The sequence below is a fragment of the Trachemys scripta genome, chromosome 12, assembly GCF_013100865.1.
Source record: "Trachemys scripta elegans isolate TJP31775 chromosome 12, CAS_Tse_1.0, whole genome shotgun sequence".
Classification (NCBI taxonomy): domain Eukaryota; kingdom Metazoa; phylum Chordata; order Testudines; family Emydidae; genus Trachemys; species Trachemys scripta.
The window spans coordinates 32,303,070-32,321,732 of NC_048309.1; the positions used below are offsets into that span (position 1 = coordinate 32,303,070).

Consider the following 18,663-nt stretch of genomic DNA (forward strand, 5'->3'; position numbering starts at 1 on the left):
TGCCCAGTTTGATTCTCACAATTAACTGGGTGACTGAAGCTTTAGGCTGCAGCTTGCATGCCACGGAGCAGTTGGGACACCCTGGCAGGGGAGTTCACTTCCTTGGAGTGATCCTCTTGTCTTGCTTTGACAGATTGAGGTAGGAGACATTTTGTTATAATCCCTCTATTGTGTTTAATTTGTGAGTGAATTCAGTGCCCCTTAAACTAAGGGGGATGATCAAAACTATGCAGCCCTGTATTCTGTACAAGCTACATCACAAAAGGCTTGGCAGGGTTAAATCCAAGACCATGGATGACACATGGTCTGTGAGAAACAAGTTTTTGGTCTCTCATTCCTCAGAGTCGTTTGCAGCTCCATCACTAACTGCCACCACAGTTGGCACTAACTGCCCCCACTTTGTCGATTGGATTATTTACCTGCCCGTCCTAAACTCTCCATATGTAACCGAAAACAGCTCTTGATAGACAAAAGACGATGTCCTTTCTCCAAAGAGCATGTGGCCTCAGCTGGGACCAAACGTGCTGAGAGATGGGGATAAGCACAAGGGGTGGCTGGAGGGAGGGGCTACAGCAATTGGACTGTACCACTGTTCAGATCAGAGACACACATCTTCAGGATTTTGTAATTTCTGGTGATACTGTTGCTAAGTGACAAGACTAGGCCTTGAACAGGTCAAGGATGGGGCTTCCAGGGGAGTGTGGGCACTGCTAGGAGGCCAGGGAATTAATGGATCCTGGCGACTGAACTCCCCTGTCCTCCCTATGTGAGGTCCCTTCAGGCCAGAACTGAGGCATGTTGAGTGTAGAGGAAGCTTCTGCAGCCTGTGTGCTGTGTGTTGTGTGGCTGAAGAGAACACTTCAGTCTGAAGGGCTAGTTGCAGTGTGGTGTCTATTAAATGTATACCACAAATTAAAAAACATAGAGGATCAAAAAAGTGCCACCATGGCTAAAAAACAAAATTAAAGACGCGTTTAGAGCAAAAAAGATATCCTTTAAAAATTTGGAAGGAAAATTCTATTATGGAAAATAGGAAGGAGCATAAACTCTGGCCACCAGTCAAGTTTAAAAGTATAAAAGGAATTTGAAGAGCAACTAGCCAAAGACCCAAAAACTAACAGCAAAAAAAAATTTTTAAGTACATCAGAAGCCTGCTAAACAATCAATGGGGCCACTGGAGAGGAGAGGTGCTAATGGTGCACTTAAAGAAGACAAGATCATTGCAGAGAAACCAAATGAATTATTTGCATCAGTCTTCACTGCAGAGGATGTGAAGGAGATTCCCACACCTGAGCCATTCTTTTGAGATAACAGATCTGAGGAACTGTCAATAGAGGAAGTTTTGGAACAAATAGTAATAAGTCACCAAGACTAGAAGGTATTCACTGAAGAGTTCTGAAGGAACTCAAATTTGAAATTGCAGAACTACTAACTGTGGTATGTACCCCATCATTTAAATCAGTTTTTGTACCAGATGACTGGAAGATAGCTAATGTGATGTCAATTTTTAAAAAAGGCTCCAGAGGTGATCCCGGCAATTACAGTCTAACTTCAGTACCAGGGAAATTGGTTGAAACTATAGTAAAGAACAGAATGATCAGACATATAGATTAACATGATTTGTTGGGGAAGAGTCAACACAGCTTTGTAAAGTTAAATCATGCCTCAGCAATCTATTAGAATTTTTTGTGTGGGTCAACAAACATATGGACAAGAATGATCCAATGGATGTAGTGTACTTAGACTTTCAGAAAGCCTTTGACAAGCTCTTAAGCAAAGTAAGCAGTCATGGATCAGTAACTGGTAAAAGATGGGGTAAACAGTGAGGTGGTAAAATTTGCAGATGATACAAAATTACTCAAGATAGTTAAGTTCAAAGCAGACTGTGAAGAGTTACAAAGGGATCTTACAAAACTGGGTGACTGGGTAGCAAAATGGCAGATGAAATTCAGTGTTGATAAATGCGAAGTAATCCACATTAGAAAACATAATCCCAACTATACATATACACAATGATGGGGTCTAAATTAGTTTTTACCACTAAAAAAAGGGATCTTGGAGTCGTGGATAGTTCTCTGAAAAATCCGCTCAATGTGCAGCGGCAGTCAAAAAAGTGAATAGAATGTTAGGAACCATTAGGAAAGGATGGATAATAAGACAGAAAATGCCATAATGCCTCTATATAAATCCATGGTATGCCCACGTCTTGAATACTGCGAGCAGATCTAATTATAAAAAAATATTAATCTCAAAAAAGATATATTGGAATTGGAAAAGGTACAGAGAAGGGCAAAAAAAAATTTAAGGAGTATGGAACAGTTTCATAAGAGATTAATAAGACTGGGACTTTTCAGCTTTGAAAAGAGACAACTATGATAGAGGTCTATAAAATCTTGACTGGTGTGGAGAAAGTGAATAAGAAAGTGTTATTTACTCCTTCACATAACACAAGAACCAGGGGTCACCTAATGAAATTAACAGGAAGCACGTTTAAAACAAACAAAAGGAAGTACTTCTTCACACAATGCACAGTCAACCTGTGGAACTCATAGCCAGGGGATCTTGTGAAGGTCAAAAGTGTAATTGGGTTCAAAAAAGGATTAAATAAGTTCAAGGAGGAAAGGTCTATCAATGGCTATTAGCTAGGATGGGCAGGGATGGAACAACATACACTGAGTGTCCCTAGGCTCTGTTGGCCAGAACTGGGAGTGGATGATGAGATGGACCACTTGATTGCCTGTTCTGTTCATTCCCTCTGAATGAAGCACCTGGCATTGGCCACTGTTGGAAGACAGGATACTGGGCTAGATGCACCATTGGTCTGACCCAGTCTGGCTGTTCTTATGTTCTTACCTTCTTGGATATGAGGCCAAGGATCACCTTTGCCCCTGATTGGGTAGGAGATCTACAGTATTGGTCCACTGCTACAGATTAATGGACCCATAGATTTTTCTGAGCTCTTTGAGGGAACATATTGTATGGATAGTGGACCACTCTGTCGATAACCTGGTAGGACAGTATGATTAATTTTGTCCCCAACTATCGACACAGTGGCTCCTAAATGCCTCCTCTCTCTGTGTTATCTTCACAGGTCACCTTGGTATTCAGATGGTCAGCAACACATGAAGCATGAAGGGAGGAGGCTAAAGTGCCAGTGATGGAAGTCACTCTCAAGGTGATCAGTCATGACACACAGACTTTTTGAAGTTTTATGCCATGGTTGTGATGGAGTTGAAGAAAGTTTTCTTCTTCCCCACGCAAGAAGTCTCAATCCAGGGTGCCTAATCGCATACACAGGGTTTAGCATGTCTTACTGTGACGAATTTTCTATCTACTTCACTGATTAGGCTCAGACCAGATAAGTTGCTTCTGTGGTGGCAGGTCCATGTCATGCAAACAAATGCAATGTTTTTCTCTCATTCAAATTCAGCCGGTTTTGCTCATTGATGTTCTGAAAGTGCTTGGCGAACTTAGAGCTACAACCTGTGGTTTGGCTCTGATACCTCTTGTTTGGCTCTATCAGGCACTGGTTCACAATTGGTGGATATAGTCAGTGCCTGTAATAGAGGTTAGAGTGGCAGCATCTCTTAAATAAGCATTTGTTAAGCCTTTGGTCACAAAGCCATTATCTCTGATGCTGTTGCTGATAAGTGGTCTGTCTACTCTTCGGAGCTGAGGGGCTCATTCTCCGCTGGAAGAGACATGCTGTCATTGCAATAGCATACTGAAAAGAGAGGGCAGCGCAAGTGGCAGTAGGAGCCAGCTGGCCCGAGTACATATCTAGTTTCTCAGATGGGCACGAACTCAGGACAGCTCCCCGCTCCCACTGCTTGCACTGCCATGGCCACATTCTATTTTTAGTATTAGCTCAATGAGACCCACCACAAGCATACCTCCTTGAGCTGGGTATCATACCCAAAGCTCAGAGTGCCAAACCCAAAACAGTCAATCTTCAGCCTGCCTCCAGCCTTCCTTCTTGGGGACAGTTACAGGGAAGCGATTCTGGCAGTACTGAAAATCCCAAGATTGCATGGGCCTCTTTCACTCTGGATTTAGACCAGGCTATGGTACAAAGACGGTCCTGGTCTGATGGTCTGTTGCTAAGAGGTGTGGGGGTTTTTAGTCAAAATCTATGCAGCTCATTTAGATCTTTCAGCTGCTTTTGATACCCCTGACCATAGAGTAAGAGTAGTAATGTTCTCTAAAAAAGGACCCAGGGGCTGTGTGTTGTATGAGTGCTCTTCTGCCCTAAGGATTATCTCATGTGGAATGTAGCACGGTTTTCTTCACCTTACTGACCAGAATGAGGACAACTCTGGCTAAAAGCCCATCCTGATTTGATGGCAAAATGAAGGCAGCAATGAGAAATAAAAAAGCAACGTAACAAATGGAATAAGGGGGAAACAGACACCAATTGATATGAATTCAAAATTATTAAGTTCAGAAAATGTATAAGGGAACTAAGGACATCAGGGAAAAATCCATGGCTGGCACAGCTAGGGACAATAAGAAGGAGTTTTTAAAGTTTATTAGGAACAAAAGAAATCCTAGGAATGGTATAGGCCCATTACTAGATGGAGATGGTAAAATTGTTAATAATGATGCAGAAAAGCCAGTAGTGATCAGTAAATATTTCTGTTCTGTATTTGGAAAGGAGGATTATGTACTTGTATCTCATGAGATGATGTACTTACCAGTCCATTAATAACTGAGGAGGATACTAAACAGCATCTACTAGGGATATGCATTTTTAAATTAGAAGCCCCAGATAACTTCCCCCAAGAGTCTTAAAAGAATTTGCTGAGGAGATCTCTGGCCCACTGATGTTAATTTTTAATATGATATTTTCTGTCTTCTTATCACTCCCTTTCTTAATGATTCTCAACATTCTGTTTGCTTTTTTGATTGCTGCATTGAGTGGATGTTTTCAGAGAACTATCCACAATGACTCCAAGATCTCTTTCTTAAGTGGTAACAGTTAATTTAGACCCCATCATTTTATATGTATAGTTGGGATTATGTTTTCCAATGTGCATTACTTTGCATTTATCAACATTGAATTTTAGCTGCTTTTTTTTGCCCAGTCACCCAGTTTTGTGAGATCCCTTTGTAGCACTTCTCAATCTTCTTTGGACTTAACTTTATTGAGAAGTTTTGTATCGTCTGCAAATTTTGCCACTTTTTTTTTAACCCCTTTTTTCAGATCATTTATGAATATGTTGAATACGACTAGTCCCAGAACAGACTCCTAGGGGACACCACTATTTACCTCTTTCCATTCTGAAAACTGATAATTTATTCCTATCCATTGTTTCCTATATTTTAACCAGTTACCTATCCATGAGAGGACCTTCTCTGCTATCCCATGACAGCTTACTTTGCTTAAGAGCTTTTGGTGAGGAACCTTGTCAAAGGCTTTCTGAAAATCTAAGTACACTATATCCATTGATCCCCCTTGTCCACATTCTTGTTGATTCCCTCAAAGAATTCTAGCAGATTGTTGAGGCATGGTTTCCCTTTACAAAAACCATGTTGACTCTTCCCCAAAAAATTATGTTAATCTACTTGCCTGACAATTCTGTTTTTTACTATAGTTTCAACCAGTTTGCCCCGTAGTGAAGTCAGGTCAGGCTTACTCGCCTGTAATTGCCGGGATCACCGCTGGAGCCCTTTTTAAAAATTGGCATCACATTAGCTATCCTCCAGTCATTTGGTACAGAAGCTGATTTAAACCACAGTTAGTAGTTCTGCAGTTTCACATTTGAGTTCCTTCAGAACTCTTGGGTGAATACCATCTGGTCCTGGTGACTTCTTACTGTTTAATTTATCAATTTGTTCCAAAACCTCCTCTAATGACACTTCAATCTGGGACAGTTCCTCAGATTTGCCACCTAAAAAGAATGGCTCTGGTTTGGGAATCTCCCTCACATCCTCAACTGTGAAGACTGATGCAAAGAATTCATTTAGTTTCTCCAAAATGGCCTTATCATCCTTGAGTGCTCTTATAGCATCTCAATTGTCCAATGGCCCCACTGGTTGTGTAGCAGGCTTCCTGCTTCTGATGTACTTAAAAATGTTTTTTGCTGTTACTTTTTGAGTCTTTGGCTAGCTGTTCTTCAAATTCTTTTTTGGCCTTTCTAATTATATTTTTACACTTCACTTGCCAGAGTTTATGCTCCTTTCTATTCTCCTCACTAGGATTTAACTTTCACTTTTTAAAGGATGCCTCCCACTGCTTCTTTTACTTTGTTGTTTAGCCACGGTGGCACTTTTTTGGTTCTCTTACTATGTTTTTTAATTTGGGATATACATTTAAGTTGAGTCTTTACTATGGTGTCTTTAAAAAGTTTCCATGCAGCTTGCAGGGATTTCACTTGCGCTGCACCTTTTAATTTCTGTTTAACTAACTTCCTCATGTTTGTGTAGTTGTCCTTTCTGAAATTAAATGCTACAGTGTTAGGCTGCTGTGGTGTTTTCCCAACCACAGGGATGTTAAATTTAATTATATTATGGTCACTATTACCAAGCGCTCCAGCTATATTCACCTCTTGGACCAGATCCTGTGCTCCACTTAGGACTAAATCAAGAATTGCCTCTCCTCTTAAGATTCTATGTTACAGTTTGGTTTATTTAACATTTTTACTTCATTTGATTCTATGGTTTATTTTACATATAGTGCCACTCACCCACCAGCATGACCTGTTCTGTCTTTCTGATATAGTTTGTACCCTGGTATTACTGTGTCCCTTTGATTATCCTCATTCCACCAAGTTCTGTGATGCCTTTTTTATCAATAGCCTCATTTAATACGAAGCCCCCAAGTTCACCCATCTTATTATTTAGATTACTAGCATTTGTATATAAGCACTTTAAAAAATTGTCACTTTTTACCTGTCTGCCATTACATGATGTAATTGAATGGGACCCTTTTTCATTTGACTGTTTCTCATCAGATCCTACCCATATTTTATCATCTTCCATCCTCTTCTTCTTACTAGGACATAGAGAATCTCCATGAATAGATCCTCCCCTAAGGGATGTTTCTGGACGAAACACGTGCTCTTCTGCATCTGTCGGCTTTCCCCAAGCCCTTAGTTTAAAATCTGCTCTACGACCTTCTTAATTTTAAGTGCCAGCAATCTGGTTCCATTTTAGATTAGGTGGAGCCCATCCTTCCTGTATGCCTTATACTGCTATGCAATATACAAGCTATATTAGGTCCAATATTTCTTTAAAAGGAATAATATGCACACAGCTTGCCATCCCAAATGGAGTTTCCTAGACACTTCAATTTAAAGACAGTGGATTAGATAAAGCAAGCTTATTAACTACAAAGAGAGAGATTTTAAGTGAGTACAAGTAATGAGGCATAAAAGTTAGAAATGGTTACAAGAAAAATAAAGATAAAATGCATCTGGTGCCTAACTTAACAAACTGTGTTAAATTTAATGCAGAGTTTTCTCTCCACACGCATTCAACAGTCTCACTGACCAAACTTCTTCTTCGAGTGCTTGCTCGTGTCTCCTGGTTTTAATCCCTGCTTCACATGTAACAGGCCTATGTCTGTTAGTGACCCGCACAATAGTTGTCTGCAGTGCCTCGTGGAATCCCACGTGAAGGAGCATTGTCACATCTATAAGAACTTTCGACCGCGGACACAGAGGGAACCCAACACAACATACGACTCAGGGCCCTCATAATGCAGGCAGCCCTGTGCTCAGCCTCGGCCCGAAACGGAACCCAGCACTTCGGCCTCTGTGCGTAGCACATCTCAGGCACTGGGCTCCTCCCGGCACCGTTCCCCATCCCCAGTGCTGAAAAAGAAGCCAAAGAAGACAGAACCGGGCAAGCCCGATAAAGGTGCTCTGGGCAAAGGACCCTGTGTGGCCCTTATGCCCACTCTGGACCCACACAAGGGCTCTGCCCTAGTAAGTGTCCCCCCACCCCCAGAAGATCTGCTACCAACTCCGGGGTCTTGGTCGTGTCTGTGGCCAACGAGAGGGATAAGCAGGGTCCCACCAGTTCCACCCCTAAAAGTAAAGACTCTAAGAGATTGGACTTGTTTGATCGCAAGATTTATTCTACGGCCAGCCTCCAGTTTCGGGTGGCGAACCACCAGGTCCTCTTGGGCTGCTATAATTTTAACTTGTGGGGCTCCATTCTCAAGTTCAAAGACTCCATGCCCCAGGAGGTGGCCCAGGAGTTTGCAACTCTGGTGGAGGAAGGCACCACGGTGGCTCGGTGCTCCCTCCAAATGGCCTGGGATGCGGTTGATTCGGCTGCCTGAGTGGTCACCTCAGCAGTGGTTATGAGGCACAGTTCCTGACTCCAGACTGCAGGCCTGCTCCAGGAGATGCAGGCTTCTATCCGAGACCTCCCATTTGATGGTGTCAGCCTTTTCTCCAACCAGACGGACGCACGGCTGCACGGCCTTAAGGCCACACGGGTGACTCTCCGCTCTCTGGGGATGCACACTCCTCAGACGTTGAGGCAGCTGTTCCGGCCTCCTCCGCCACCGCGACAGCGGCAGCCTCATCAGGGGCCTACAAAGAAACAGGACACTGGGTTTAGCCACTGCTGCCCGTTGCTGTCCCGCTCCCCTACACAGCCTGGCCTGGCGAAGCACCAAGGGGACCAGAAGCGCTCATTTTGAGGCTGCACCCAAGAGCAACGCACCAGCCATCTGCCCGGATTCTTCCCGCCCTTTCCTCTACCTCCTCTCCCCTTACTGTTCGGCCTGGGCCAGGGTTACGTCGGACTGCTGGGTCCTGGACATAATTGCTCAGGGCTATACATATTTTATCAGGATGATACTGATCAGCAAATTATGAGTTTTCAAATGATTGTTACAATAGTGTGTAGGGTGTGAATACGGGGTTCATTCTGTTACAGTTCCAATATTCAAAATAAGCAAACGAGATGACCAGGGTAAGTAGGCCAGTTAGCCTGACATCAGTCCCAAGCAAAAAAAATGAAAAAAATTGATATAAGATTCAATTGATAAATAATTCAACGATGGGAATATAATTAATTACAGTCAACATGGCTTTATGGAAAAGAGGTCTTGTTAAACATCTGTTTTCATTCTTTGAGAAGATTACAATAGCTGCATAGATCTACTGTATTTAGACTTTTGTAAAGCATTTGACTTTGTATCACACAACATTCTGATTAAAAATTACTTCTAGACAATATCAATAGAGTACATGGTAACTGGCTAAGTGACAAATCCCAGAAAAGTAACAGCCAATGAGGAATCATCTTTGCATGGGAGTGTTTCCAGTGGGCTTCCTCAGGGATCAGTTCTAGGCACAATGAAATTCAATATTTTCATCAATGTTTTGAAGTAAATATAAACTCACTGCTAATAAAATTTACAGATGAAACAAAGATTGGCAGAGTGATAAATAATAACGGGGACAGGGCAATCACACAGAAAAACTGGGTTCTCTTTGTAAACTGGACCACTTCAAACAAAATGTGTTTTAATACAGCCAAGTGCAAAGTTACATCCAGGAACAATGAACGCAGACCCTATCTTCCAGGGCCTGCATTCCACGGGGACTGTGCCTGGAAAGCAGTGACTCTGAAAAGGGTTTAGGGGTCATAGTGGACAAACAACTCACCATGAGCTTCTCGTGGAGAAAAGAGTCACAAAAATGATTCAAGGGCTGGAGAAAATGCTTCGCAGTGAGAGAGCCTTAAAGAGCTCCATTTGTGTAGCATATCAAAAAGAAAAGTAAGTTTATTTGATTATAGAGTCTAGGTATGTTCATGGGGAGGTAATACTAGGTACTAAAGTTCTCTTTAATCTAGAGGATAACAGTATAACAAGAATCTGTGGCTGGAAGATGAAGCCAACAAAAATAAACTTAGAAACAAGGCACACATTTTTAACAGTGAAGGTGATTGAACACTGGAGAAAACTACCAATAGAAGTGGTGGATTCTCCATTTCTTGATGCCTTTCTGGAAGATATGCTTTAGCATATCCGCATAGTGCCTCTCTTCCCCACAACGATGGGTATGTCTACACGGCAATTGGACACCCGCAGCTGGCCTATGCCGGCTGACTTGGACTCGCAGGGCTCAGGCTAAGTGGCTGTTTCATTCAGGGCCGGCTCTGGCTTTCTGACTGCCCCAAGCAAAAAAAACAAACAAACCTGCAGCGCAGCTGGAGCCAGGGTGCAGGGGGGACTCCCTGCCCTGCAGATGTGCCCTGGCTAGCGGGGGAAGGGGGAGGGAGCAGGGGAGAGAGAGAAGGGGGGCGGCCAGGGCTTCAGCGGGGCGTTGCCTCGTGGCCCCTCCCTCTGTGCCCCCTGCCGGGAGGGCTCCACACCGCTCCGGTCAGCTGGGAGGGAAGGACGTGGGCTGCCCTGCCGGGCTTGCTGCAGGGCGCTCCCGTCCTCCACGCCGCTGCCCCCTACAGGGCAGCCGGAGCAGAACAACAACAACAACAACAAAAGCGGCCGTGCCGCCCTAGGATTGGGCGGAATGCCGCCTCCTACAAGCTGCCACCCCAAGCACCAGCTTGCTCAGCTGGTGCCTAGAGCTGGCCCTGGTTTCATTGCAGTGTAGACGTTCGGGCTTGGGCTGAAGCACAGACTCTAGGTCCCTGCGTGGTGGGAGGTTTGCAGAGCTTGCACTGCAGACTGACCCCGAATCGCAATTAAACAGCCCCTTAGCCTGGTCAGCTGGCACAAGCAAGCTGCGGGTGTCTAATTGCAGGGTAGACAGACCCTATGTGGCCTTGGAGCAAAACTGCAAAGAGGAGCTAGCCAGACACTCCAGCCAGTAGGAACAGAAGCAGCCAAAGCAGGGACCTTTTTCACTTCTGAACATTCCAGTCAAACCTGTAGAAAGTTCTGACTCTGCCCTGTGCTGATAAGTTGTTTGCTCCAATCCTCCCTGTCTCTCCTCAGTCCCTTCACCTCAGATTCACTCCACACCTGTCCTTACACTCTTCTGCCCCATCCCCCTCACCTCCCTTCTCTTTCCATTTAGCTGATCCCCTCCTAAGTAACTCCCCACACGAAAAAAAATGTGGAAGTACGGTATTGTTGGTTGTCCACAGAAATGGCAGAATTGAAGGAGAAAACAGACTTCTAGTGGAGAAGGCCTGCAAGGTCATGGGACTCCCCTCAGAGCTGTTAGCAGCAAGGGAGTAGGGGTGGGTGCTGGGAGTGAGTTAGGGCTGTGGGTTTGCTGAGAGGATTTATTGGTGGGGCAGGATGGGACACTAAGAATCCCTCAGTGCCAACTGGCAAAGAATTCCCTGTTTTGTAACAGGAACTCCTATCAGGCCTGAATGTGACACTTTATACCTCGGGGGAAGCGCCGTGTAACCCCCATATTCATCATTTGTTCATAAATCTAGTTCTTTTCTTTAAAACAAAACAAGACAAAAATCACACAAAATGGGACAGAAAAATATAGCAAAGACGGATGCAACTTCTGCCGCTGGTGCTCTCCTTCACTTCCAGCCTTTCTGCTGGGAAATTACAGGCCTGGCTCATGGTTTTATTAGCCATTCCAAGATCTGACAAATGTTCACCAGCATCAGGGAGTTTAAAGCATTGCTTTTAGCTGCCTTTCTGGTCCTATGCTTACAGCAGTATTGCAAAGGGTGGAGTCTGCTTGGTGCCTAAGCCTATTGCTTATTAGACAGCTGCCCAAAAGATAATGTCAGTACCCAGGAGAAATAAGGTGAGGGGAAAAAATGATACACAAGGGAGGAGATGAGAGCAGGCACCTCAGGCACATGCCTTAGGTGTTGTTCAGGAGTTAATCTCTGGAGGGGGTGATGCCATCTGATTCCCTCTCTATGGCCTGCTCAGGATGTCCTTCCAGATCAGGGCAACACAGACCCATTGGCATCATGGTGGATGCTGGGGTTCCTCCCAGGAGACAATCTGCTAGGGACAGCAACAGCCATGATGACGAAGTTCACTCCCAGTCTGCCCGCCCCACTGGCTCTTTAAGTGACCCCCACATAAGCACTGTCTAGCTGGGGGTGGCAGCCTCAGCCTATTAAAATTAACCAGGCAAAACACATTTGGGGGTTTCCAGCTATAAGCATTTCCAGAATCCAACCCACCCCAAGGTCTAGGAGCTTTCAGCTTGTTGTTATGCCAACTGGAGACCTTGCCAGGAGCATGGCAGATCCTTTATCACAGCCCTTTTCACTTCATCCAGCTGGTACCAGTTTTTCCTCTCGCTTTTAACAACATTTCTATCTAACAGGCTCAGAAGGATGTTTATGGCCTTGTACAGTTTAGGGTACAGGTCTCCACACAGCAATGAGCTCATTGTATATCTTTACAGCATGTAATGTTTCTGCGTGTTTGTGCCGTCATTTGGTCAGATCACAAAAATGCTCAAACTGGAAACCTTCTATGAAAGGCAGTGGCAGTGGCGTCACTTTTCTGACCAGTTCCCCAGACTGGTCATTAAGGACAGTGTTGGGCGGGAGCTGCCATAATTTGAATTAGTCCTGATCATGTACGTCCATTAGCGATCCCAGGGTATTTTTCTGCAAGCAGGGGTGTTAAACCCAATAGCCTGGCTAAACTGAACTGGGGTAATTGCATTCCGCATCCCTTGCCATTTCCATTGGCTACTGTATTATTTTTCACCTCCTGACTTCAGCTGTTCTGTGGTGCCATTAAACAGCTATTGCCTCTCCCCCCAGCAGGAGTAGCAGTGGGTGTTATTATTTCAGATTCCTTCTTGCTTATCTCCCATACTCCTTGCATCTGTGAACAGACACTTCAATACATTAACTCATGTTAAATTCTTATTGTTTCAGAATAGCTCTGACTTTTCTCCTGTTATTCTTCCTGGAAGCACCAGTCCTACAGTTCAAGTTAGGTGAATGCTCCCCTCCTCCAGCTCTTCTGTGTCTGGCAACTGCTGCTTATGTCTGTGCAATGTGTAAGGGCAGGTCTACAGTGCCACTTAAGTCGAAAAAGACCCCCCCCCAAGTGACACAAGTTACAGCGACCTAAGCGCTGTCCGCACCGGCACTATGTCAGCAGGAGACACTCTCCCACCGACATAGCTTCCACCTCTTGCGGATGTGGAGTAATTCTGCTGCCGGGACAGTGTTCTCCGTCAGCATAGAGTGTCTTCACCAGACACGCTACAGCGGCACAGCTGTGCCGATGCAGCGCTTCTAGCATAGACCTGCCCTAAGGAATGAGTGAGAGATTTCTGGTGAGTCCCTGGACAGGAATATTTGATCAATGTGTTGGCTTTCAAATGTCCTAGGACTAAAAACAGGCATTCCAACTGGTCACCTTCTAATCAGTTTTCTTTTCTTTTTTAGGTCCACCTGCTGAGCCACTGGAGCCCACCAGACCTTTACCAACTCTTCCTGTGCGCAGGATTCATTCCCCTTCGGAAAGGAAACATGAAAGACAGCCAAGACCCCCCAGGCCACCTTTAGGTGATAGGCCATCAACTCCAGGCATGAAACCCAACATCTGTGATGGCAACTTTAACACTGTGGCTCTGTTCAGAGGAGAAATGTTTGTTTTCAAGGTACTAAATCTGTCTTACCAATGATGTTTTCTTTAAGTTTTATATCCTGGAAAAGAATAATACGTGTAAATAATTACATATTATCAGCTATTTTACGGTACCACTTTGCTCTACTGAAAACAGTTCTATTATGTGTAACTGACATAATCAATGAGCATGAGAATTTTGAAAGGAAAGTTTTAGCAGATTCGAAAATACTTTACTAACACTTGGCATGGTGCCTAAGGAGAAGGCATAAATGAAAGAGTGTTCTTTGTGATGTTCATATCTTGTTTTGCCTTCAGAATTACCTTCAATCCTTGACAAAAAATAAACCAGGTTCTGTTTAATGTTTTTAAAGCAAAAATATCAGATAGCAGACTCTTCTAAACAGCCATGCAACCTACAGTTGAGAAGCCCCCTTCTTTCACTAATTCATTGTTCAATGGCATTCTTCCTACATAGCAGATGTAATCATGAAGCTATATTAACAAATCTGTATCTAGAATACATCAGCATTTTGATGATATCTTACTTTACTACTACTTAGCTCTTTTCATCAGTAGAACCGCAAGTACTTTACAAAGGAGGTCAGTTTCATTATACCCCGTTTTATACGTGGGGAAACAGGCATAGAGAAGCTCCATGACTTGCCCAAGGTCAGCCGGCAGACCAGTGGCAGAACCAGGAATACAACACAGATCTTCTGAGTCCTAGTCCAGTACTGTATTGACTAGACCACATTGCCTCCCTGAGCACATTACCTAGCACTACTCTGAGAAGGCTGGAGGGACTGATAAAGCAAGGAAGGGGCCTCTCTAAAAACACTGCAATTTTTTGTCTAGAGTGGGTATATAACCTGCTGGTTTCTGTGGTCATAAGCATATTCTGAGAACAGCGAACAGATCAGACCTGGCAGGGGAGACATGGGGGAGAATGCCTAGTTTGAGAATCCTGATGAGGCCTAGACGTGAGTCAGCCACCAAGAAGCTCAATAGTGTCAGTACTTAAGTGGGGAAATGCATGTCCACTGCTGCAAATTTAGGCACCATGGGGACTTTACCAGCAGGAATTCAGGGCTAGGCAGTGGTTTGGGGGATCTAAATTTTGGATATAGGTGCTTAAAGTGGCAACTAGTAGCATACTCTCCTTTGTGGATCTAGCTCTTAGAGTTGGGTTAGATCCTAAAGCTCAAATATTTGTTATGGAAGTGCCAGTCTCAGTGTCATTGTTAAGGTTGAGTTCCTTTTTATACTTAAAGAAAGGATTCAGCTTTTTATTTATATGAAAAATATGGCAAGTCCTCTGGGAGAAGAGAATGAATTTTCTGAGAATTTACAAGTATTATACATCCATTAATTATTAGATGTTATTAGTTAAATTGGAGAAGATGGGATTAATATGAGAATTGAAAGGTGGATAAGGAACTAGTTAAAGGGGAGAGTACAATGGGTCATGCTGAAAGGTGAACTGTCAGGCTGGAGGGAGGTCACTAATGGAGTTCCTCAGGGATCAGTCTTGGGACCAATCTTATTTAACATTTTTAGTACTAATTGTGGCACAAACAGTGTGAGTGTGTTAATAAAATTTGTGGATGTCATAAAGTTGGGAGGTATTGCCAGTATGGGGGAGGATCAGAATATCATACAAGAAGATCAGGAGGATCTTGAAAACTGGAGTAATAGAAATGGTATGATTTCAGAGTGGTAGCCGTGTTAGTCTGTATCAGCAAAAACAACGAGGAGTCATTGTGGCACCTTAGAGACTAACAAATTTATTTGAGCATAAGCTTTCGTGGGCTAAAACCCACTTCATCAGATGACTGGAAAATACAGTAGGCAAGTATAAATATACAGCGTATGAAAAGATGGGAGTTGCCTTACCAAGTGGGGGGGGTCAGTGCTAAGGAGCCAATTCAGTTAAGGTGGAAGTGGGCTATTCTCAATAGTTGACAAGAAGGGAGGAAAAATCACTTTTGTAGTGCTAACAAGTTCAGTGTAATCAAGGTGACCCATTTCATACAGTTGAAAAGAAGGTGTGAGTATCAGCAGAGGGAAAATTAGTTTTTGTAGTGACCCATCCACTCCCAGTCTTTATTCAGGCCTGACATCAAATTAGGTCACTACAAAAACTAATTTTCCCCCTGCTGATACTCACACCTTCTTGTCAGCTGTTTGAAATGGGCCACCTTGATTACACTGAACTCATTAGCACTACAAAAGTGATTTTTCCTCCCTTCTTGTCAACTGTTGAGAATAGCCCACTTCCACCCAATGAACGACCCAAATTAGGAGAACATAGTCCCCCCCAAGACGTTTGTAACCACCTGTAGTAACACATCATAAAGTCACACACACACACACACATATACATTAAAGGATAGTAATGATTAGTACAAGTTCCTAATCTGTTATAATGCTAAGAGAAAGCATCTTCCTATAAACTTAGCCAAATCTGGTTGGAATGCAGTCATTGCTCAAGATCAGTGCGACTACACAGAGCTCAAGTTCGTCATTATGGCATCTGGGGGCATTTCGTGCTCTAATTAGTGGTTGAATGCAGGGTATAAAAGTTCAGACACTCCAAGAGCCCTTTTTCTCTTCCTAGGATCGTTGGTTTTGGCGTCTGCGCAACAACCGAGTGCAGGAGGGGTATCCCATGCAGATTGAACAGTTCTGGAAAGGCCTTCCTGCAAAGATTGATGCTGCCTATGAGAGATCTGATGGGAAATTCGTTTTCTTTAAAGGTAGAGTATGTTTACAATACAATTTTGCATCACTGTTCTAATCACTCTTTCCGCAGCAAGCTTTGAGAAATGGGATTTTTGCTTGTCTGTTGTAGCATTGTATTGGTTGGAACTGTATCTCATGTTGGAACCATTTGTGGAAATCCACAAAGAAAGGTAACTGAACTCCTCACAAACCCTCACTTCTAATTACTCAGAGTCAGATGTCAAAAGGTATTTGGGCGCTTAAAGATGCACCTACGTGTCTAGTAGGATTTTCACAAGCACTGTGGCCTAGATCCATAAAGGCACTTGGGGCCCTTACTGCCGCTGTAGGCACCAGGTCCTCAAAACCCTGCTCAGCTGTGGCCTAACCCTGTCGGTGTCTAAATCCTCAGAGATGCCTAAGTCTCTGCTAGTGGGGATATGCAAAATTGCCTAAGTCCTGATGCTCCTGAGTTGCTTGGTGCCCTAGCTTATGCCTAAGCCCTGGTGGGATTCTCAAAATAGGCATTCCCCTAGCTGCCTTTTGTACAGAGCCTGATCCAGTAGGCAGAAGTCCTAGGGGGCTAGTGGACTAGTGTTCAGTATCCCCCAAACCCCAGTGGCTACAGCATTCCCATGCGAAGTGGGAGACCCAGGTTTGTATCCCTACTCTACCTGAGTTGGAACAGGGATTTGAACCCACAGCTCTTACATGAAAGGCTAGTAGGTCCATTAGGGGGCTTCTCTCAATCTCTTGTTGAAGCCGTCGCACTTTGTATAAAGATTTATTGGCATGGGGACTTGAACCCACTGTCACGTGACCCTCCCACAGGTAGGTGAGTGCTCTGAGCGCGAGGCTATGGAGTCAGTCGCTCACTTGCTCAGTGAATATTTAATTAGTTATACAAAGTGGAACAACTTCAACAGGACTGCTTGAGAGAGACCCATGCAAGACACTCTACGCTGAGGGTTAGAGCGCCTTGCCTTAAATGTGGGAGCCTGAGGTTCAAATCAGGCAGAGCAGCAGTTTGGACCTGGGACTCCCACATTCTGGGAGTGTGCTCTAGTTATTGGCTATAAGGGCGTGAGGTTGTCTGTCTCTCACAGCTGCTAGGACACAGGCTACCTAAATGGCTGACCTGGCTTAAGTGCCTGATGGCTGAGAATCCTGACCAGAGAGAGGTGCCTAACTACCTTGGAGGGTATCATGGCTTCACAGGGTCTGGTCTATGCCCCAGCCTGTAGCCAGTCCCTTGGGAGTGACCCCTTTAGTGTGCTGGTCCACACAGTTCCACAGGCCAGGCCCGTGGCCTCCAAAACTGGGCCTTCAGGTGCCAGAAATCTCTATGGCCTCCTGCAGTGAGTCCAGCCAAGCCAGACACTGTGGGAGGCTTGTTCTTACCCTTTGCAATGCCAGGCAGCTTTGTCAAACAAGATAACAATTGTTAGTGTCCTGGCCTACAGAATCTGAAAGTCATTAGGTTACCACAGAGAAGCAAAGGTTAAGACAGAGTTCAGACTGGCCAACACCAGGGCCCTTGGGCCGTGCTACCATAGGAACCAATTTTCCTTCCTCTCTCTGGGCTTTTCTACACTTCAAACACCACAGCAGCATAGCTGCACCACTGCAGCACTTCACTGTTGGCATTACTTACACCGAAGGGAGGGGGGGTCTCCTGTCAGCGTAGACAATCCACCTCCCCAAGAGCCAATAGTTAGGAATTCTTCCATCGACCTTAGCACTGGCCACACAGGGACTTAGGCTGGCTTAACTCTGCTGCTCAGAGGTGTGGATTTTTCACACCCCTGACCAACATGTTCCAGTGTAGACCAAAGGTCTGACTCTGTCCCTCCCTTTGTCTGTCAGTCCCAGGAGCAAGCCCCTGTGTCTGTGTCTGTGTGAGCTCACAGAGCCTGACACCTTTCCCCTTTGTTCTCCAGCTAGGGGGCCTTTGCTCTGCTTCCTGGCGGGGTGGGGGAGGGAGGGGGAGGAAATCTCCTCCTCCTCATGGCTGTTGGTCATTAGGTGTGAAAGTCCTGGCCATTAGGTCTCCATTGTCTTGGCAGGGATCCTCCATTCACACGCATAGAGTCTGTTCAGTTTGGTAATGATTGAGGCTGTTAGGAGTCAAACATTCGGTCCCTTCCCTTTATGGTCAGTACACTGAAGTGCAAAGCCTAGAGGAAAACAGAGGTACATGCAGGAATCATAAAAATACCATCATGACAGGTTTCAGAGTAGCAGCCGTGTTAGTCTGTATCCGTAAAAAGAACAGGAGTACTTGTGGCACCTTAGAGACTAACAAATTTATTAGAGCATAAGCTTTCGTGGACTACAGCCCATTTCTTCGGATGCAGTGGGCTGTAGTCCACGAAAGCTTATGCTCTAATAAATTTGTTAGTCTCTAAGGTGCCACAAGTACTCCTGTTCTT

The 18,663-nt window shown here is 44.5% G+C and overlaps 1 protein-coding gene across 3 annotated transcripts in view; it reads left to right on the forward strand.

The window, feature by feature from the left end:
* Window positions 1-18,663, forward strand: part of MMP24 (matrix metallopeptidase 24) — a 107,097-nt gene that overhangs the window by 74,124 nt on the left and 14,310 nt on the right. For all 3 annotated transcript variants that reach the window (XM_034787954.1, XM_034787955.1, XM_034787956.1), the window contains 2 exons: window positions 13,327-13,541; window positions 16,128-16,266. In XM_034787954.1, coding sequence (XP_034643845.1) covers window positions 13,327-13,541; window positions 16,128-16,266 — 354 coding nt within the window. The remainder of the gene's footprint in view (window positions 1-13,326; window positions 13,542-16,127; window positions 16,267-18,663) is intronic.